We start from the raw sequence: 15820 nt of genomic DNA on the forward strand, positions 1-15820 counted from the left end.
TATCGTGAACCCAGTATCGTCAATCAAATCGTATCGGGAGTTGAGTGAATCGTTACATCCCTAGGGGTTAGGGTAACGATGGGTTATGGTAACGAACGACACCTAATGACAGCCTTTATGACACCTTATTCATGCTAATATAATATACTGATACGGTTTAAAAAAAAAAAAAAAAATCCCCATCTCTCATCGTTGGTGTAATTTCAAAAACTCATATCTCGGTTCATAATTGACAGATCTTTATGAAATCAGACTCAGTTATGTCAGGTTGGTTCTTCCATTGACCCACTGAGTTTTTCATCCACATCGGATCCAGATTGTGCATTTAATACTGATTTTAAAAAAATTTAAAAAAATGGGGCTGCCCATATATTTGACCCTACTGTAGCATTATAAAATGAGGATAAAGATTCACCCAAGCATTTAAAGCGTGAATGATCATCGCACTGTGATCAGGATCATTCATTCAGATTATATTTGGCGCTTGGCGGAGGTTTGGGCACTGACTGTTCTTGTTCTCTTGGGTTTTAAAGGTTTTTGTGCAAAATGTCTGAGATTATTTTGAATTTGATTGCGTTTTTTTTGTCATTTCTATTGGTATTAGGGCTGTACAATTAATAAAATATTAAGCATGATCACAATTTTGGTTGCCACGATTAATTTAACCCAATCGCTGGCAATATTTACATTTAAAATACGGGCTCTGCACTCTAATAGTGTATTTATTCAGTTAGCCTTTGGTAAGTTTTACATTTTTGGGTTGATTTTTTTTAAATAACTTTTTATTTTAATTCCATTTTAAAGCTGAATTTTGCACTGTAAACTGTACACATTGTTTTGTTTAAAAGTAGTGAAATAAAACACGTGTTTCCCTAATATGATAAATAATTGTGATAACATTGATCAAAATAATCATGATTGTCATTTTGCAGCCCTAATTTGTATGAAAAAAAATGCTCAAATGCATGAAATACTGAATGTAATGGTTGATGTATAGAAGATCATAAGTAGGCTATCAGTGGTTGATCAGACAACTGATATAATTAGTACCCTTTAGTCACGAGCACATGTTTACAGCTAACAAAGACATTTTTGTGTTGGTATATTTAGGGAAAATAACCGACCCCAAGTTTAATCCTGCCCTGGACTCGTCCTTTCCAAAGCAAACATTGTTACATACTATTGTAACCATGTGGTTTGTATTGTTTTCCTCTGCTCTCACTTCCATCTGGGCTTTGCTGACTCTATTGTAACCCAGCGTTGGCTGACACCCAGGCCAGATGTATGAGAAGGAGATTTAAAAACATTGAGCTCACTTTGCTTTTATTTCCTTGTTTTTTGGCAGTTTTTATTTTCCCTGAAGCAATATCAATCATATTGTTTTCAGAACTTTTCATGCAACATGACAGACTTCTCCTTCCCTGTCCTTTACAGTTTGTTTTGTTTTCAGAGCTTTAGACGTTGGCGGTTCTTTGTTCATAGCTAGTTAATATCTCCATGGGAACAGAAGGGGGATACACCAGCAGCAGCTAGCCTTGGAGTTCCTCAACAGTGTAACAATGGTATTTGGACTGAATCAGTCATTAACATTTGATACAAGCTGGTCTTTTCTTTTCCACACAGTTTTAGGAAAACGTGATATACAGTAAGCTTAATGATTACAATTCAGTGATTGATATTTATTTGAAGATATCATTCTCTTGTAATGCACTGGCAATTTTATAACATGGAATGAGGCTAGTATTTCAATAGAACATTCCAATAAAGATGTTTGCACAATGGTATAATTTTAAATGTAGTTTAAAAAGAACTTTAGATAAAAAGGTATGGTTTTTTTCCCCCCCACTGTATTTAAATTGGACTAAGATGATATTTAAAGGGAAACTGTACCAGTTGTAGTACTTTTCTGAGCAGTTTTATTCCTTGAAATACAACTGATAGAGCAGCCATTTTCATCAACATAGTTGCTTCTGTGGCCACGTTAGCATTAGCTCCCGCCATTTTTCTTTTACTTTCTTCTTTATTTACATTTTGTGTAGTGTTTTTCTTCACATTTTCCTTAATACAATCTTTATTTATTACCACAGACAACACAATAATGTGTGTAGTAACTACTTTAGACGTTCCCGGAGCCGTTACTGCATCTTCTACAGCTGCATCAGAGGAGAAGAGGATATTATTGTAATTCCGAGGATGCAAATTCCGCCAGAGATGTGTGTGACGCAAAATAACGTTTGAGCGTCGTTAGATGACTTTGTTGTATTTTGTTTCTTCACAGGAGTTAAAAAGTAATGTCTTCTGAAAAAAAAAAAAGATAAATATTTCTTTAAAAAAATCAGAATTAAAAAAATTTATGAGGAAAACGAAATTTGGAAAAATAGGGCCCCACTTTTCATGATCTGAGCCTCTAGTATGAGACAATGTTTTAATAGAGCTTGTAATCAAAGTTCACTACAGGATAGGGACTCTGCACAATCAGCCAGGGAATGTTAATAACCTCAATTTGGATCAGTTAAATCACAGGAAAACTCATTTTGGGTGGAGTCACTTGAATCGAGCAGACGTCAGAATAAAAAAACTGCGCAAAGAATTAAAAAAAAAAAAAACAGCTAATAGATTGGCCAGGACCCGCTTGTTTACAACAATCACACTAAATTTCCCTCAGTGAGTAATGGACCTTCATTTACTGGTGCTGAAGTTTCATCTCTGTGTGGCACCGTCATTTTCTTAATATTGTAATTTCCATTTGTTTCTACAAGCATCCACAAGCGCCTGCTCCTCTTTACTATCCATGTCTGCCAGTGAGCTGTTTTAAAACTTTTCATGTTCACTTTTAACCTTGATTTGAGCCACAGTCTGAGGGGGTGTTCAGAACAAAACAAGTGCACTTTCCCTGGAACGGAAGCAGACTAAACAAGGCATATCCGGTATGACCCCTGATGAGGGGATACTATGACAAGAAAGATAAGACAAATGTAAGCAAAACCTAATGTTCTGGTTAAGATGTTTACTCCAAAACTACCACAATAACCTGTTTATCGTTGAGTGTAGAACTGGCCACAGCAAACCCATGATGGTATTTTTGATGTTTGATTCCAGTTAACGCCACGAAAAAAATACTTGCTGCCATTAGTAACAAACCATTTTCATCCTGGTTCTTTCCACAGTATGAAATTCACATAGCTACACAAAGCTCGAAATTCAAGGCAATAAGAACAGCGAGCACAATGATCTCATCACAAGCCAAGTCGTGTAAAAACCTTGAGCGTTACGATAGAGTAAGATTAAAGTTACGAGCTGTAAACAGATCTAATCTAAACTCAAGGAGATAATCACTTAATACTGTTATTAGTTGTCACAGGAGCAGATAGCTTTGGGTGATTTCTGAGTAGAAAATTGAAATGTCATGGACTACAGTTAGTTATCAGGTCACAGTGAAACCACTGTTAGATGTTTTTGGTATGTGGTGAGATATCTACAGCTGACTGAGCTGTTATCTGTCAACAGTAGGGGTTTTTGTCCTAGATGTTGACTTAGATTTGGAATGAATGTGCACCGTCAGGTTTTATCCGTGCCATTATTGTTTAGGTCATTTAAAGTAGAATTATTTAGGAGCCATGGCAATCAGATTGGGTTAAAGAATTGAAGCTTGATTGCTTGCTTGCTTAAAATTCTATATTCCTATGGTGTAACTCCATACAAATGCTTGTTTCTCCTACCTTGCTGGCAAAGCCTGAAGTTTGGCATGAAGCCTGGATTTTTCACACTGTTGTGTGCTTGTGTGGTCACGCCCCATCAGCAAACTACTACAGACTCATAAAACCGCAGCCATTTTATACACATCGGAATCGTTCTTTACACAAGCACACAGTACAATACAATAACAGTACATACGGGTGACTGGCTTTGTGACGCGCCGTTTCAACACTTGACCCAATGTTTGAACAAACAAGTGTTTGAGTTTTTACAAAGAACAGAAGAATGATGACTGATTGAGTCTCTCTTATGTGAACAATTTATGAAGTGACAAGATATGTATACAAAATATCACATCTGTACATTTATACACAGGTTTGCTCCTGAGCAAGAAAAACCAGCTCAAGAAGATGAAAAAAACAAGGACTAGAAGGACAAGAACAACAACAACTAGAAGAAGAAGAAGAAGAAGAACTAGAAGTGGAAGAAGAAGAAGTAGAACTAGAAGAAGAAGAAGAAGTAGAACTAGAAGAAGAAGTAGAACTAGAAGAAGTAGAACTAGAAGAAGAAGAACTAGAAGAAGAAGAAGAACTAGAAGAAGAAGAACTAGAACGAGAACTAGAAGAAGAACTAGAACTAGAACGAGAACGAGAAGAAGAAGAAGAAGAACTAGAACTAGAAGAAGAAGAACAAGAAGAAGAAGAACAAGAACAAGAAGAACAACAAGAACTAGAAGGACAAGTAGAAGAAGAACAACAACAACTAGAAGGACAAGAAGTAGAACAACAACAAGAACTAGAAGGACAAGAAGTAGAACAACAACAAGAACAAGAACTAGAAGGACAAGAAGAAAAACAACAACAACAACTAGAAGGACAGGAAGAAGAATAGAAAGATGAATAACAAGAAAAACAAGCTTTAGAAGAACAAGAAGCACAAGAAGATGAAGAACAAGAATTAGAAGGACAAGAAGAACATCAACAAGTAGAAGGAGAAGAATTGACATGTCCAACACTTCTAAATCAGGTATTCCTTACAGTGGAAATTACTATTTGTGGCAGGTATTCTGATATCTGAAAACAGATTAAAATAAGACCAGCTCTATTTATCACATCTTTTTGAGGGCCTAATCATTTGCATCTTATTCGAACATGATAATAGGTCCATGCAGCTGAAGGTGTGACTGACGGAGTAATGATAAACAATTCCTGAAATAAATAAATAATACAGACTTGCACATGCACAGTAATGAGAAAACACTGCCCGTATGAAGAGGACCACAAACACTGTTGTTTGGCCAAAGCTAATTAAGCAGTCAGTCAATAAGCTAATAACTTCCTGGCAACTCCCCATGAAAACCAAGTGCTGTCTTTCTCTCCCACCTCTTCCTCCTGCTGCCTCTGCTATCAGACTGATCTTATTACTGCACATTCATTGTCTTTGGTCTGATTTCAACCAAAGGCTTTTTTAATTTCCTCACTGCTGACATCACCGGTGTGTATATCAGGGATCTTTCTTTTTCTTTTGTTTCCTCCCACAATGTATGCTTCACATTAATATTAACTCCTCAATGTGACCACTTTAAAATGCAGTTTATTCAAAAGAAGATCTTAATTTAAAAATCATTAAGGTGCACCTATTAGCATAACAAACTTCCCCTAGCAAAAGCTAATTAATCTACATTTGATATTTGTATTTATTTAAACTCTTAATAACAATTTCCCATTTAGAAACTACTAGTGACAGTTTTTAAACTTTAGTATTTCTAATGTGTTTACTCATATTCATGTTTAGTTTACATTAACTCCTTCCAATAAACAATGTTCCACATTTCCTTCAGGTTTTCTCTCGCGCTACGTGTTAAGGTTTGAGAGGTGATCATGTACAGATGAATGCAGAGCTTCAACTGAAGTGTGTTTTTAATGTGTTGGGATGAAGAAGTGGTTCAGGTTATTATTAATATTATTGTTGTATTATGCATTTACATGTGAAAAGGCTCTGGTTCAAAGACAGGGTTAGCTGATAGTGTATTAGCTGAACTGGTGATCATTGTACCTTGTCACGACTAGGGGTGTGCATTGCCATGAATCTGACAATACGATACAATTCACATGTCACGATTAGGGATGTAACGGTTACTGGTATAACGATAAACCACGGTAAAATGTCAGATGGTGAAGGTTACCGTTTATGTTTTAATTACCATGGTAATCACCGCGGTCGATAACCACGGTGTGGAATACTCGAGAGATAGCTTATCAGTCTCCCTACGCATGCGTAGTGCGCAGCGTGCAACGTGCGCTTCTTATGTTGTGTTGTAAATGAAAGACTCTTCTATGTAACCTTTACTAGTTAAGGAGGAGATAGGAGTCTGGAACTGAGAGTGGCTGAATTTGTTACCAGGAGAAAAGTGCAAACAGCATGAAAAAATTAAATGTCACCATTTGTCATGTTGAAACTACATCCTTAGCACTGTAACTCCTTTAAAGAGCTCTTAAACAGCTTTAATGCCCTTAACTAGCACTGGCTCCCCTTAAGTACCACTGTGGGAACTCCCAACAAAGCAGCTGATAAATAGCACTGCCATAGTCAGTTGGCTAAGGAGCATGCACACAGGAATACACACGATATCTAGATAGTTTTAATGCAAACACAACATACTTTAAATAAGAGTGAGAGAGGAAAATAAGCTAACAGTGGCAGTTTAAAAATATATTCTAATAAACACTGATGTGTGTGTGTGTGTGTGTGCATCAGATTAGGGACTGGACAGTGGACAGCCTTGGCAACGCACAAAATTCCTGCTTTTCTAATCCTGAAATACATTAACATCTATAATTACACACTAAAACCGACTAGTGCTGCAAAACTGATTGAGTGAGGGGAAGAAAAGTAAGGAGACTTATTACAAACAGGTCCGTATTTTTCTAACGCCTAAGCTTAGGGAGATGTCCGAGAGGTGCTGACAAAGCTATGGGAGGCTGAGAGAGAGAAAGGTGAAAGAAAACAAAAGATGAGATAGGAGGGAGAAAAGACCAGAACACATCGTTCCTGTCCATCGGCAACAGTTTTAGTGACGCACGTGGGAAGTTTGCAAGTCTTTTATCCCTGAAAGACATAATTAATGCACTAAGGGTATATAAATGACTGTTTAATGCACTCTTATTGAAAAATTATATTATTGCATCATGTATGGGTGTTTTTGCGAAACATTTCAAAGCTATTTTTTGTCGATTTGCAGTGAATAAAGGGAAAATAACATGATTTTGTCCCCGCATCTGGCTTACAGGTAACGATGCAAACCAGAACACCCAATAAGAGAGAATTCTCCTCCAGGGTTGGGGGTCAATTACATTTTTCAGTTACAAAAACAATTAAATTACAATTACCAGCATTTTTTCCAATTGCAACTAAATTACAATTATTCTTTATCCTCAGAAAGTCAATTCTAATTCATCACATTTCTGAAATAAATAACCTAATAAAAGTTAACCTTACTCTTGTGTTAGCTTTCTGTTAGCATCTCTTACGATAACGGATCCTAAATCAGCTGTAAAATACACTAAAAACAATTATCTATCATCTAAATACTTTCCTATCGATTGGTTGCCTTGTTCGGCTTCCTAATCAATGAAGATATAGGTTTTAACATTTAAAATGTGGGCGTCTGGGCCTTTTTTGTGTCAGTATAGCCAGAGATTTCTTTTTTTTTTTTTAAATGGTAAAAATGTGGGAAAGCTTGATCTGAAACATATTTTATTAATTATTAACTACATATGTGTAGAACTGTAACATTACGCTCCAGTTTTACGACAGCAAAAGATTGAAAAATTACAATTACAATTCTACGCAAGACCTGTATTAAAGCGAATATGTAATTGGCAACTAAAAATTGGCAAATAGAATTCTTCATGTGAAAGACATCTTATTGTGTGTATTTTGTTGTTGAGTAATGTCCCTTTGTGTTGTTCTTTTTACTAAATAAATTGAAAGTCAAAATGCAGCAAAAACAGAAGACTGACCTTGACCTTAAAGATGACCTTGAGAGAAGGTCAAGGTCACACTTTAATAGCAATGTTGTTTCAATGGTACCAGTCTGAGCACTGTATCTCAATTTGTGGCCAGATATAGGGAGAACATTTTTTTTTTTATGATGTCATGAACTTTAACCCCTACTGATCTTTTTACTGATAGGTCATACAGCTTCGGTCCAATCAAATAAAATACTCCACTTGAGATGATCTTTTCATAAATGTAAGCATCAAACTTGTACAATACATATTTGCAGAAATACGGAAAATGTTGGTTTTTGACACTTGACGCGACCATGACATTTTGGCAGCAAAAAAGGTTGAATGCACATCTGTGACATTGCCCCTATGTGATGACATAAGTGTCATTAGCACTGCATTAATAGCCTAGGAGGAGTTCCATGACATAGGAGTTGTGGAAGAAAAATAATAAGAACTCCTACAATGACAATGTATTTGGAAATTTTCAATTGCCAAATACAAATATGCCATAATTGTAATTAATTATCAACTACGCAATTACAATTATAATTGACTCCAACCCTGGTCTCTACCTTTTTAAAATGCCAACCCACCACATTCGTTTTTTTTTTTTTTTTTTTGTGGGACGCTTCAAACGGATACAAGAATTAAGTGGTGGCAATTTTACTTTGGCCCATCACCAATGTTGCCAACTTAGGTCTTGTCTTGCACTAGCTCAAAAGCTTTTCCAGAGCCCTTAGTGCCCCCTTTTTCTTTTTTAAAGGGTACTTGGCACAGATTCAAGCACTATTTGCTAATTTTTAATACTGTGGTAAAGAGGCTGCCAACAAATTTCTGCATAGCTTTACAGCATCAGCAAGTCTTGGCCAAGAAAATGACTGTAGGCAAGGCAATTTTTTTGTATAGCGCATTTCATACACAAAGTAACTTGTGGATGCAGTTATTATATACCTGTGATTTTCTAAGTGACTATTTCAAAGACCAAAACTAGTGGCATGCATCAAAGATCAGCAATCTTGACTAATATTTATGAATTATTTTAACCAATAACCCTATGAAATCATGTTCATGGTTTTCCTAGGCCTGGGCAATATAGCAAGATTTCTATTTTGGTGAGATAGAAAATTTAAATATCGCCTGGAAAGATATATTTTTATTCTGTAATTTATTTTGTATTAAAATACTCATTTTAGGAGTCGTTTCATTCAGCATGAAATATTCAGTTTGATGGATTGCTGAGACCTTCCCATAAACAAGCCACACTGCAGAACTCACTCACACATTGCTGTCCCTTATAGGGAGGATAAAGCCAAAAGTGGAACATATTGTTGCACCCTGTTTGTTAATAAATGTGCCTGTGTTTGATGAACTTTGCATCAGCGAATTTAACCCAGAAGTGTCTTTCTGGTAAGACCGAGTTAAAAATATCAAGATTTATGTCGTATTTCACCATTATGATAACAAATACCAAGATTTATTTATTTTTTGTTCAAAACCATGATTGGCGATATATCACAACATGATTTACGATCATGTCGTGATATATCGCCAAACAGATTTTTTCTTACACCCTTATTGTAAGGACTGTAGGACGGTAGGTGCAGAATTCCCATTCTATAAACAGTTTTTCTCTATTTAGTAATTCATTAAAAATTAAGCCCACAAAAATATGCATATTTGGGGACAATATCATCTGAAGCATATAAATATAGAAATAATAACCTAACTAAGCATGTTTGGCATGTTTTGGAGAATTAAAAATTAAAAATTAATAAACTGACATTGAAATGGGTAAAGTCTGAAACGGAATTGTGGAAATATTTAAAAGGTAAAATCTGAGTCCCTTTTGACTCAAAATGCCAGTCAGGTGAGTTTACCGACACTCCATCAAACATTGACGCCTGCCCTGCAGAATACTTCACCATGGTGTAAGAACGGAGGGAAATCAATTAGGGGCTGCCAACTGAGTAGACACACAATAGTGCACAGCTGCATCGTGCTGCTTTGATTAAATTCATCATTTCTCTGCCTTACTGAAAAAGGCTCCTACAAAAACACAAAAATTATGCTTTTCTTATTTCAAATTGCTTCAAACTCCTGAATCATTGAACAGGCCCACTCACAGACCTGAGCTTTGTCCCGCAAAGCTTCAGATTGTCAGACGAGGTGGCCACAGGTCGTCACTCAAACACGGCACGAGGAGGAACCACAGACACACTCGTGTAGAACACGTCACCTTAGTACGTAAAGACTGAACCAGCATGGCATGGGCTCAAGACCCCATCATCAAGTACCAACAACAAGATGTTAGTGACTGAGCACTACAAACATCTTCTTCAAAAATATGTGCCAGGACAAGTTCAACTTGATCTCTACCACAATCCCCACAGCTCTACAGGTACAACTGTTAATAAACAGTTGTTCAAATGGAATTCAATATTTCTTGGCACAAAAACCTCCTCAGCCTTTTGTTTTGAAGTGAAAAGACAATGGTTCTTTTGTAAAGAAACCATTTAAGCCCTGTGTACAAATCAACGTTTTCAAGTGAAAAGCAAAAGTTTTGTTGCATTAAAAAACGGCTCTGGAGTGGAAGTTTTTGAAAACGCTTCCCTCTCCGTCTATGCATATACAGAAAACCGACACTTTCTGTGTCACGGGCATGAACACTGTTCGTGTGCCTCACTCTTTGGAATTTAACTTACTCCAACATGTATTGATGGGAACACTGTACTTGAAGTTTCATACATAAGGCTGACATTGCATTGTCATTATTATGACATGACACCTGTCATTAGCATGAATAAGATGTCATGAAGGCTGTCATTAAGTGTTGTTTGTTACCCTAACCATAACCCTGCATTACTCTAACCCTAACCTCAACCCAAATCCACTAGATCCTTCCACCTAACCCAAAAAATGCCAACATAGCTCCAAAGCTGTCATAATTTAGTGAACAACAATTAATGACAGCCTTCATGACACCCTATTCATGCTAATGACAGTGTAACGTCAGTCTTATGTATGAAACTTCAAATGAAGTGGGACGTGTTGATTTACTTCACATCACTGAGATCAGAAGAGACTATTTCATTGCCTGGACCAGATTCTGACCAATCACAGTGCTGCACTCCTACTTAAAGCTATGTGCCAGTGATTGGTCAGTGATGTGTTGGATTAGAGCGAGAAAAACGCACAAATGTATGCTGAGGACGTGAATGGATGCCTGTTTCTCTGGCACAAGAATAAATTATGTTAAAATGCATAAACAACTCATCGTTTCCCACCGTCTCACGTATACAGGTTGTTTTGAAAATGTTGCCGTGTGAATGCAGAACTTTTTTGAAACAAAAACGGAAGCAAAATGTAATTGTGTAAACACAGTCTTAAGCTAATAGTTCCAGCGAGATTCATTTTGTCTTTTATTTTAACAGTATGTTAAGTTGAGGTTTTGTTTATTCAGACAAGATTTTTTAGGACATTTTTATCTCCTGACATGTTTCAACTGTCTAATGCCAGTCTTCGTCAGAGGAGTTCTGCTGATCGCCTTTGATGGTTCCTTTGAAGTTTCACTTGACTTCTATATAATAGGTCCAGCGAGATTCATTTTCTTTTGTTTTTAAACAGTACGTTAATTTAAGGTTTCGTTTATTCAGACAAGTTTTTCATCTCCTGACGCAGGGCCTTAAACTGATAAAACTAACAGCAAACATTAGTGGATTCAAAACCTTTAAAGATTTACAAACAGAGCAGTAGTGAATCAAAAGTCTAGCTATTTGTGTACGAAGCTAGAGAAAAATCAACAGGTGAAGAGAGAAGCATTTAAAGAGTGAGAGATATTCAGTGAAAAGGAAGCAGAAGCTTTTACTAAAATGAGGAAGATGAAATTTTGATAAAAGCTTGAACGGCCAATTGTGAATCAAAGAGAAAATAAACACTTACAGGAAAGTTGATTTAAACAGTATAAAAGTGAACGTGTTTCTGCTGCTAGAACAGTTAGAACGTAGAAAATAAATAAATAAATAAAAGCATGGCCAACTACTACGCTAACGTCTCACATAAAACAAAACTCTCTTACACACGTTGACAAAGCTTTGAAACGTCTCGTTCAGTTAGAGCTGAGGCTATCTGTTGAATAATGGAGCCAATATGAAGCAAGTCACTGAGCAGATTTGACTGTGTGAGGTCACGGGGGCTCCTGCCCTCAGAGCAGAGCAGGGAATCAACAGCAGCCAGAAAGGAATCATTTACATTTTACACTCACAACTAAATTGGAAATGACTGGTGGCTGCTCCCGTCTGCACCGACACAATCCATATCAGATGTGCCTTTAATGTTTTATCAAGCAATTATAGAGAGCTGGACCTCCATGCCTTTGTCTAATTTCACCAAGACTCTAGGGATGTGAAATCATGCACTGCCTTAATTATGCAGAAATGACCAAGCTTTTTCATTATTTCTTTTATGACTTCAGGGGGAAATTCAACAGTCATAAAATACTTACTTAAAATAAAAATATTTTCCCGTCTTTCTCCAAATTTAAGGTTAATTTCAGTAATAATTCCTATGAAAAGTTTACATTTTGAATGTTTCTGAAATTCCAGAGCTTAGCACAGTGGTTCTTAACATGGCTTTGTTCAAACCCCAGGGTTCGTTAAGTCAGTCTCAGGGTCCGTCATGGGTCAAGACACACAATAAATATGTGTTACACAAAATAATCACTTATATAAAAACACTTATTAAAATTAAAAGCGTTTTAGGTGAATAAAACAATGAATAATCAGGCCAGGCTTACGTGTGTGTTCGGGACAAAAATATTTCAATATATTTTATTATAGATGCACTGAAATGAAAATTGTTGGCAGAAACCGAAAATGAAAAAACCAAGCAACAACATCCTGTTTCTGTCGGCTTGTTTCGGTGAGAAAAGTGTTTCGGGACGAAAACCAAAAATGCACTTTTGGCCATTTTTGGGATTTTCAAATTTCGGTGCATCACTAGTATTTTTCAACATTTCCTAAATTTCCTGTTGAAATTTCCTGCTTCGTTGCAACCCTGCACACACTTTAATTTCAACAGTGTTTAACACAGCGGTTCATAACCCCAGGGGTTCATTGTAGAGCTGGGCAATATATCGAGAGTCAAGATATATCAAATTTCGGTTTGGCGATATAAAAAATTACAATTTTGCCTATATGAATATATATATTTTCTAACTTATTGTATTTTGTATTAAAATACTGGTTTTAGGAGTCGCTGCTTTCTCTACTTCTCAGAATAGCATAAAAAGCTCATTTTGATGGATCGCAGAGTGCGTTTTAGCTTTTAACCCAGACCTTCTCCTAAACAGGCCAGACTACAGAACTCACTCACATGTGCTGTCCAATTTTGGTGGTAAAAAGAGAAAAAACATCACAGACATTGTGCAGCTCTTTGTTAATAGATGTCAGTGTGGCATTTTCCATCAGCAAATTTAACCCAGAACTGTCTTTCTGGTAAGACTTTATTTATACCGTATATCAGATATGAGTTTTGGTCCAGCCCTATGTCAACATATGCAATATTCAGTGGTAAAAAGTGGTGTAGTTGCAGAAAAATGGTAAAAAAAAAAAAAAGGCAAATATGTACGGTGGCCCAGAAGGCCACACAACACAACACACCAACAAAAGTCACAACGGAAAAGAGGGGGGATTATTTTCAAAATAAAATACAGTACCCCGTACCGACCTTCTGGTGTCATGTACTGAGTGCGCATCGGACAGATTGTGAATTTTGCTAAAATATAAATATTTAATTTTTGTTTATTTTAGTTTTCAAAGTGAACGGACACGTGTTTTATTTGTTTATTGGGTTAGGGTTACAATCTCAGTACGGAGGTACACTCAGTGGGTGACACCGGGGCCTCCAGCGGGCCCGTTTCAGACTCTATCCGAAAACCAAGCACATATTCGGCCTTGCAGGGAATAAAACCTGTCCGCTGATACCACATTTTATACAAAATTAACACTTTTTTTTGGGCCGAAAATTGTGCGTTTCGACTTTTGCGGGCCCCGGAGGGTCAGTATGGAGTATTATATTTTGAAATTAATCCCCACTCTTTACCATTATGACTTTTGTTGGTGTGTTGTGTTGTGTGGCCCTTCTAGGCCACCACAGAAATGGGCTCAAATTGTTCAGAAAAAGAAAATTGATTTCTTTCAAAGCAAATGGTGACGCCAAGGTTGAGAACCTCAGCTCTAGATTTGAGTTTGACATGTGCTCTCGTGCTTTAATGGGACAACATTCCTGAATGACCGGGGATAGTTAACTTAGGACATTTGTGTGTAAGGATGTCCCAATCCAATATTGATATCGGATATCGGTCCGATATCAGCCAGAAAATGAATCTAAAATCACCGATATATATATAATATAGATAGATAGAACTTTTATCCATAGGTAACTGTGGTTCACACTCCAACAAAATAGGTGGCAGCAATGCAGCAATAAGCCTTCACACTCTCACTCAGAGCCCACATGATCACAACGACGACGTGTGTGAGGCGCTACTGGGAAAAGGAGAAGTGATGTCGGTCGTGTAGGAATATCATTTTATTAAATTGTAGATTTTATGTTTAAGGTTAACATGAACAATAAATGAGTCAGTTTTTCTCTTACCTACTGTTACTGACTATTGTTCTCTGTTTGAGTGACATCACTTGATCATGCCTTTGCAAACATTTCATATTACAAAATAAGTAATTATCATTTTATTTTATTAAAGAATTAAAAAATAAAAAAGTAAAGTATGTATGACTCATGCTAATATCGGATCAATATCGGTATCGGCCGATATGCAAGGCTGCAATATCGGAATCATATTTGAAATGAAAAAGTTGTATTGGGACATGGCTATTTGTGTGTACTGTGTGTTAAGATGTGTGTGTGTTACCTGTTCCAGTAGTTTCCTGTATCTCTGTGTGGCCTGTTGGATCAGATCCCTCACTGTCCATCCCTGTTTACATGGAACCACCACACCGGTCTGTCCAAAGGTTACTGTCACCTTCATCACTTCATCCAAGTTGTGGCACCTTTGGGTGTGTGTGATGGGCAATATTCATCCCAATGGAGGAAGGATCTAAAGTGATGCAATGATCATTCAAAAAATAAAAACATTTTTTTTTTTTTAAATGAAGAAGAAAAAATGTCCTTTGAAATATGTTAAATCAATTTAACTTATGATGGAGTTTGTTTTAAATGCATTAGTGGATCCTGGTGTCATTTAAATTGTCACTTCATCACAGGAAGTTACACTTCTCTCTTTTTTTATGAGCTGATGAGATGAAATGTAAGTATTATGGTGTGCTTTCTCTGTAGGTATAACAATAGTTAGAAGACCCTACAGGCTGGCTCTCAGCTAGCTCCACAAAGCTAACATAATTAGCCTGATCGTGGAAACTAGCAGCTGGGAACCAGAGCCGAGTTTGTTGAAGACTTTCCCCACCGTTATCTGTCCTTTTCACGGCTTTATCGCTTCCACAAAAGTCTCTCCAAACTCACATCTTCATCCCAGTGAGCGCCGTGGTGCTAACGTTAGCCACATTAGCAGAAGTTTGGGAGGAAGGGATGCGCTGGGTCGGGCATCACTCCACAAAGTTTCCCCCCTTCGTCACTTTCCTCCTCCCAAAGCGGGATTAGCTTCCACGGAGGCGGGTTGGAGGGCACCGGCAGCCCCGCGGGGTCACAAGGCCGGAGGTGGGTGTGAGGAGTAAACAGAAAAAGTAACGGTGAGAACCGTGTGTTTAAAACAAAACAAAAAAAAAGTTAGATTCCTCCACAGCCGCCCGTTCCTGACCAGTTCCTGACCACCGCTGCTCGAGACACTGTCACTTTCTTAAAGAGACAGTACTCCATTTACGGCTCACGTTAGAGGCCATGCACGCGGGAATTCAACAATATTTTATTACTTCTACAGTAGTTCTTCATTCAAAATCAAGATATTTGATAATGTTTTTCATGAAATAACAGTTTACCTGAAGCTGCTGGAGACTATAATGTTTTATCAGATAAAGACATAGTGTAGGCCTCATTGATCGATTCAGTTCTCATCCTTGGGGTCGGGACCCCATTTGGGG

At 37.2% G+C, this 15820-nt stretch overlaps 1 protein-coding gene across 5 annotated transcripts in view; it reads right to left on the bottom strand.

Moving 5' to 3' along the window:
• The window catches only part of pard3bb (par-3 family cell polarity regulator beta b), a 257492-nt gene extending 241947 nt beyond the window's left edge, over positions 1–15545 (bottom strand). For 3 of the 5 annotated variants that reach the window (XR_003672664.1, XM_028436420.1, XM_028436417.1), the window contains exon 1: positions 14638–15545. Coding sequence is in view for 4 of the 5 variants with exons in the window: in XM_028436420.1 (XP_028292221.1) it covers positions 14638–14754 (117 nt within the window). In the remaining variant the exon portion in view is untranslated. The remainder of the gene's footprint in view (positions 1–14637) is intronic. The other 2 variants (XM_028436419.1, XM_028436418.1) reach the window with 2 other exon arrangements.
• Positions 15546–15820: the final 275 nt, after the last annotated feature.

Source organism: Gouania willdenowi, chromosome 21, assembly GCF_900634775.1.
Source record: "Gouania willdenowi chromosome 21, fGouWil2.1, whole genome shotgun sequence".
NCBI lineage: Eukaryota > Metazoa > Chordata > Actinopteri > Blenniiformes > Gobiesocidae > Gouania > Gouania willdenowi.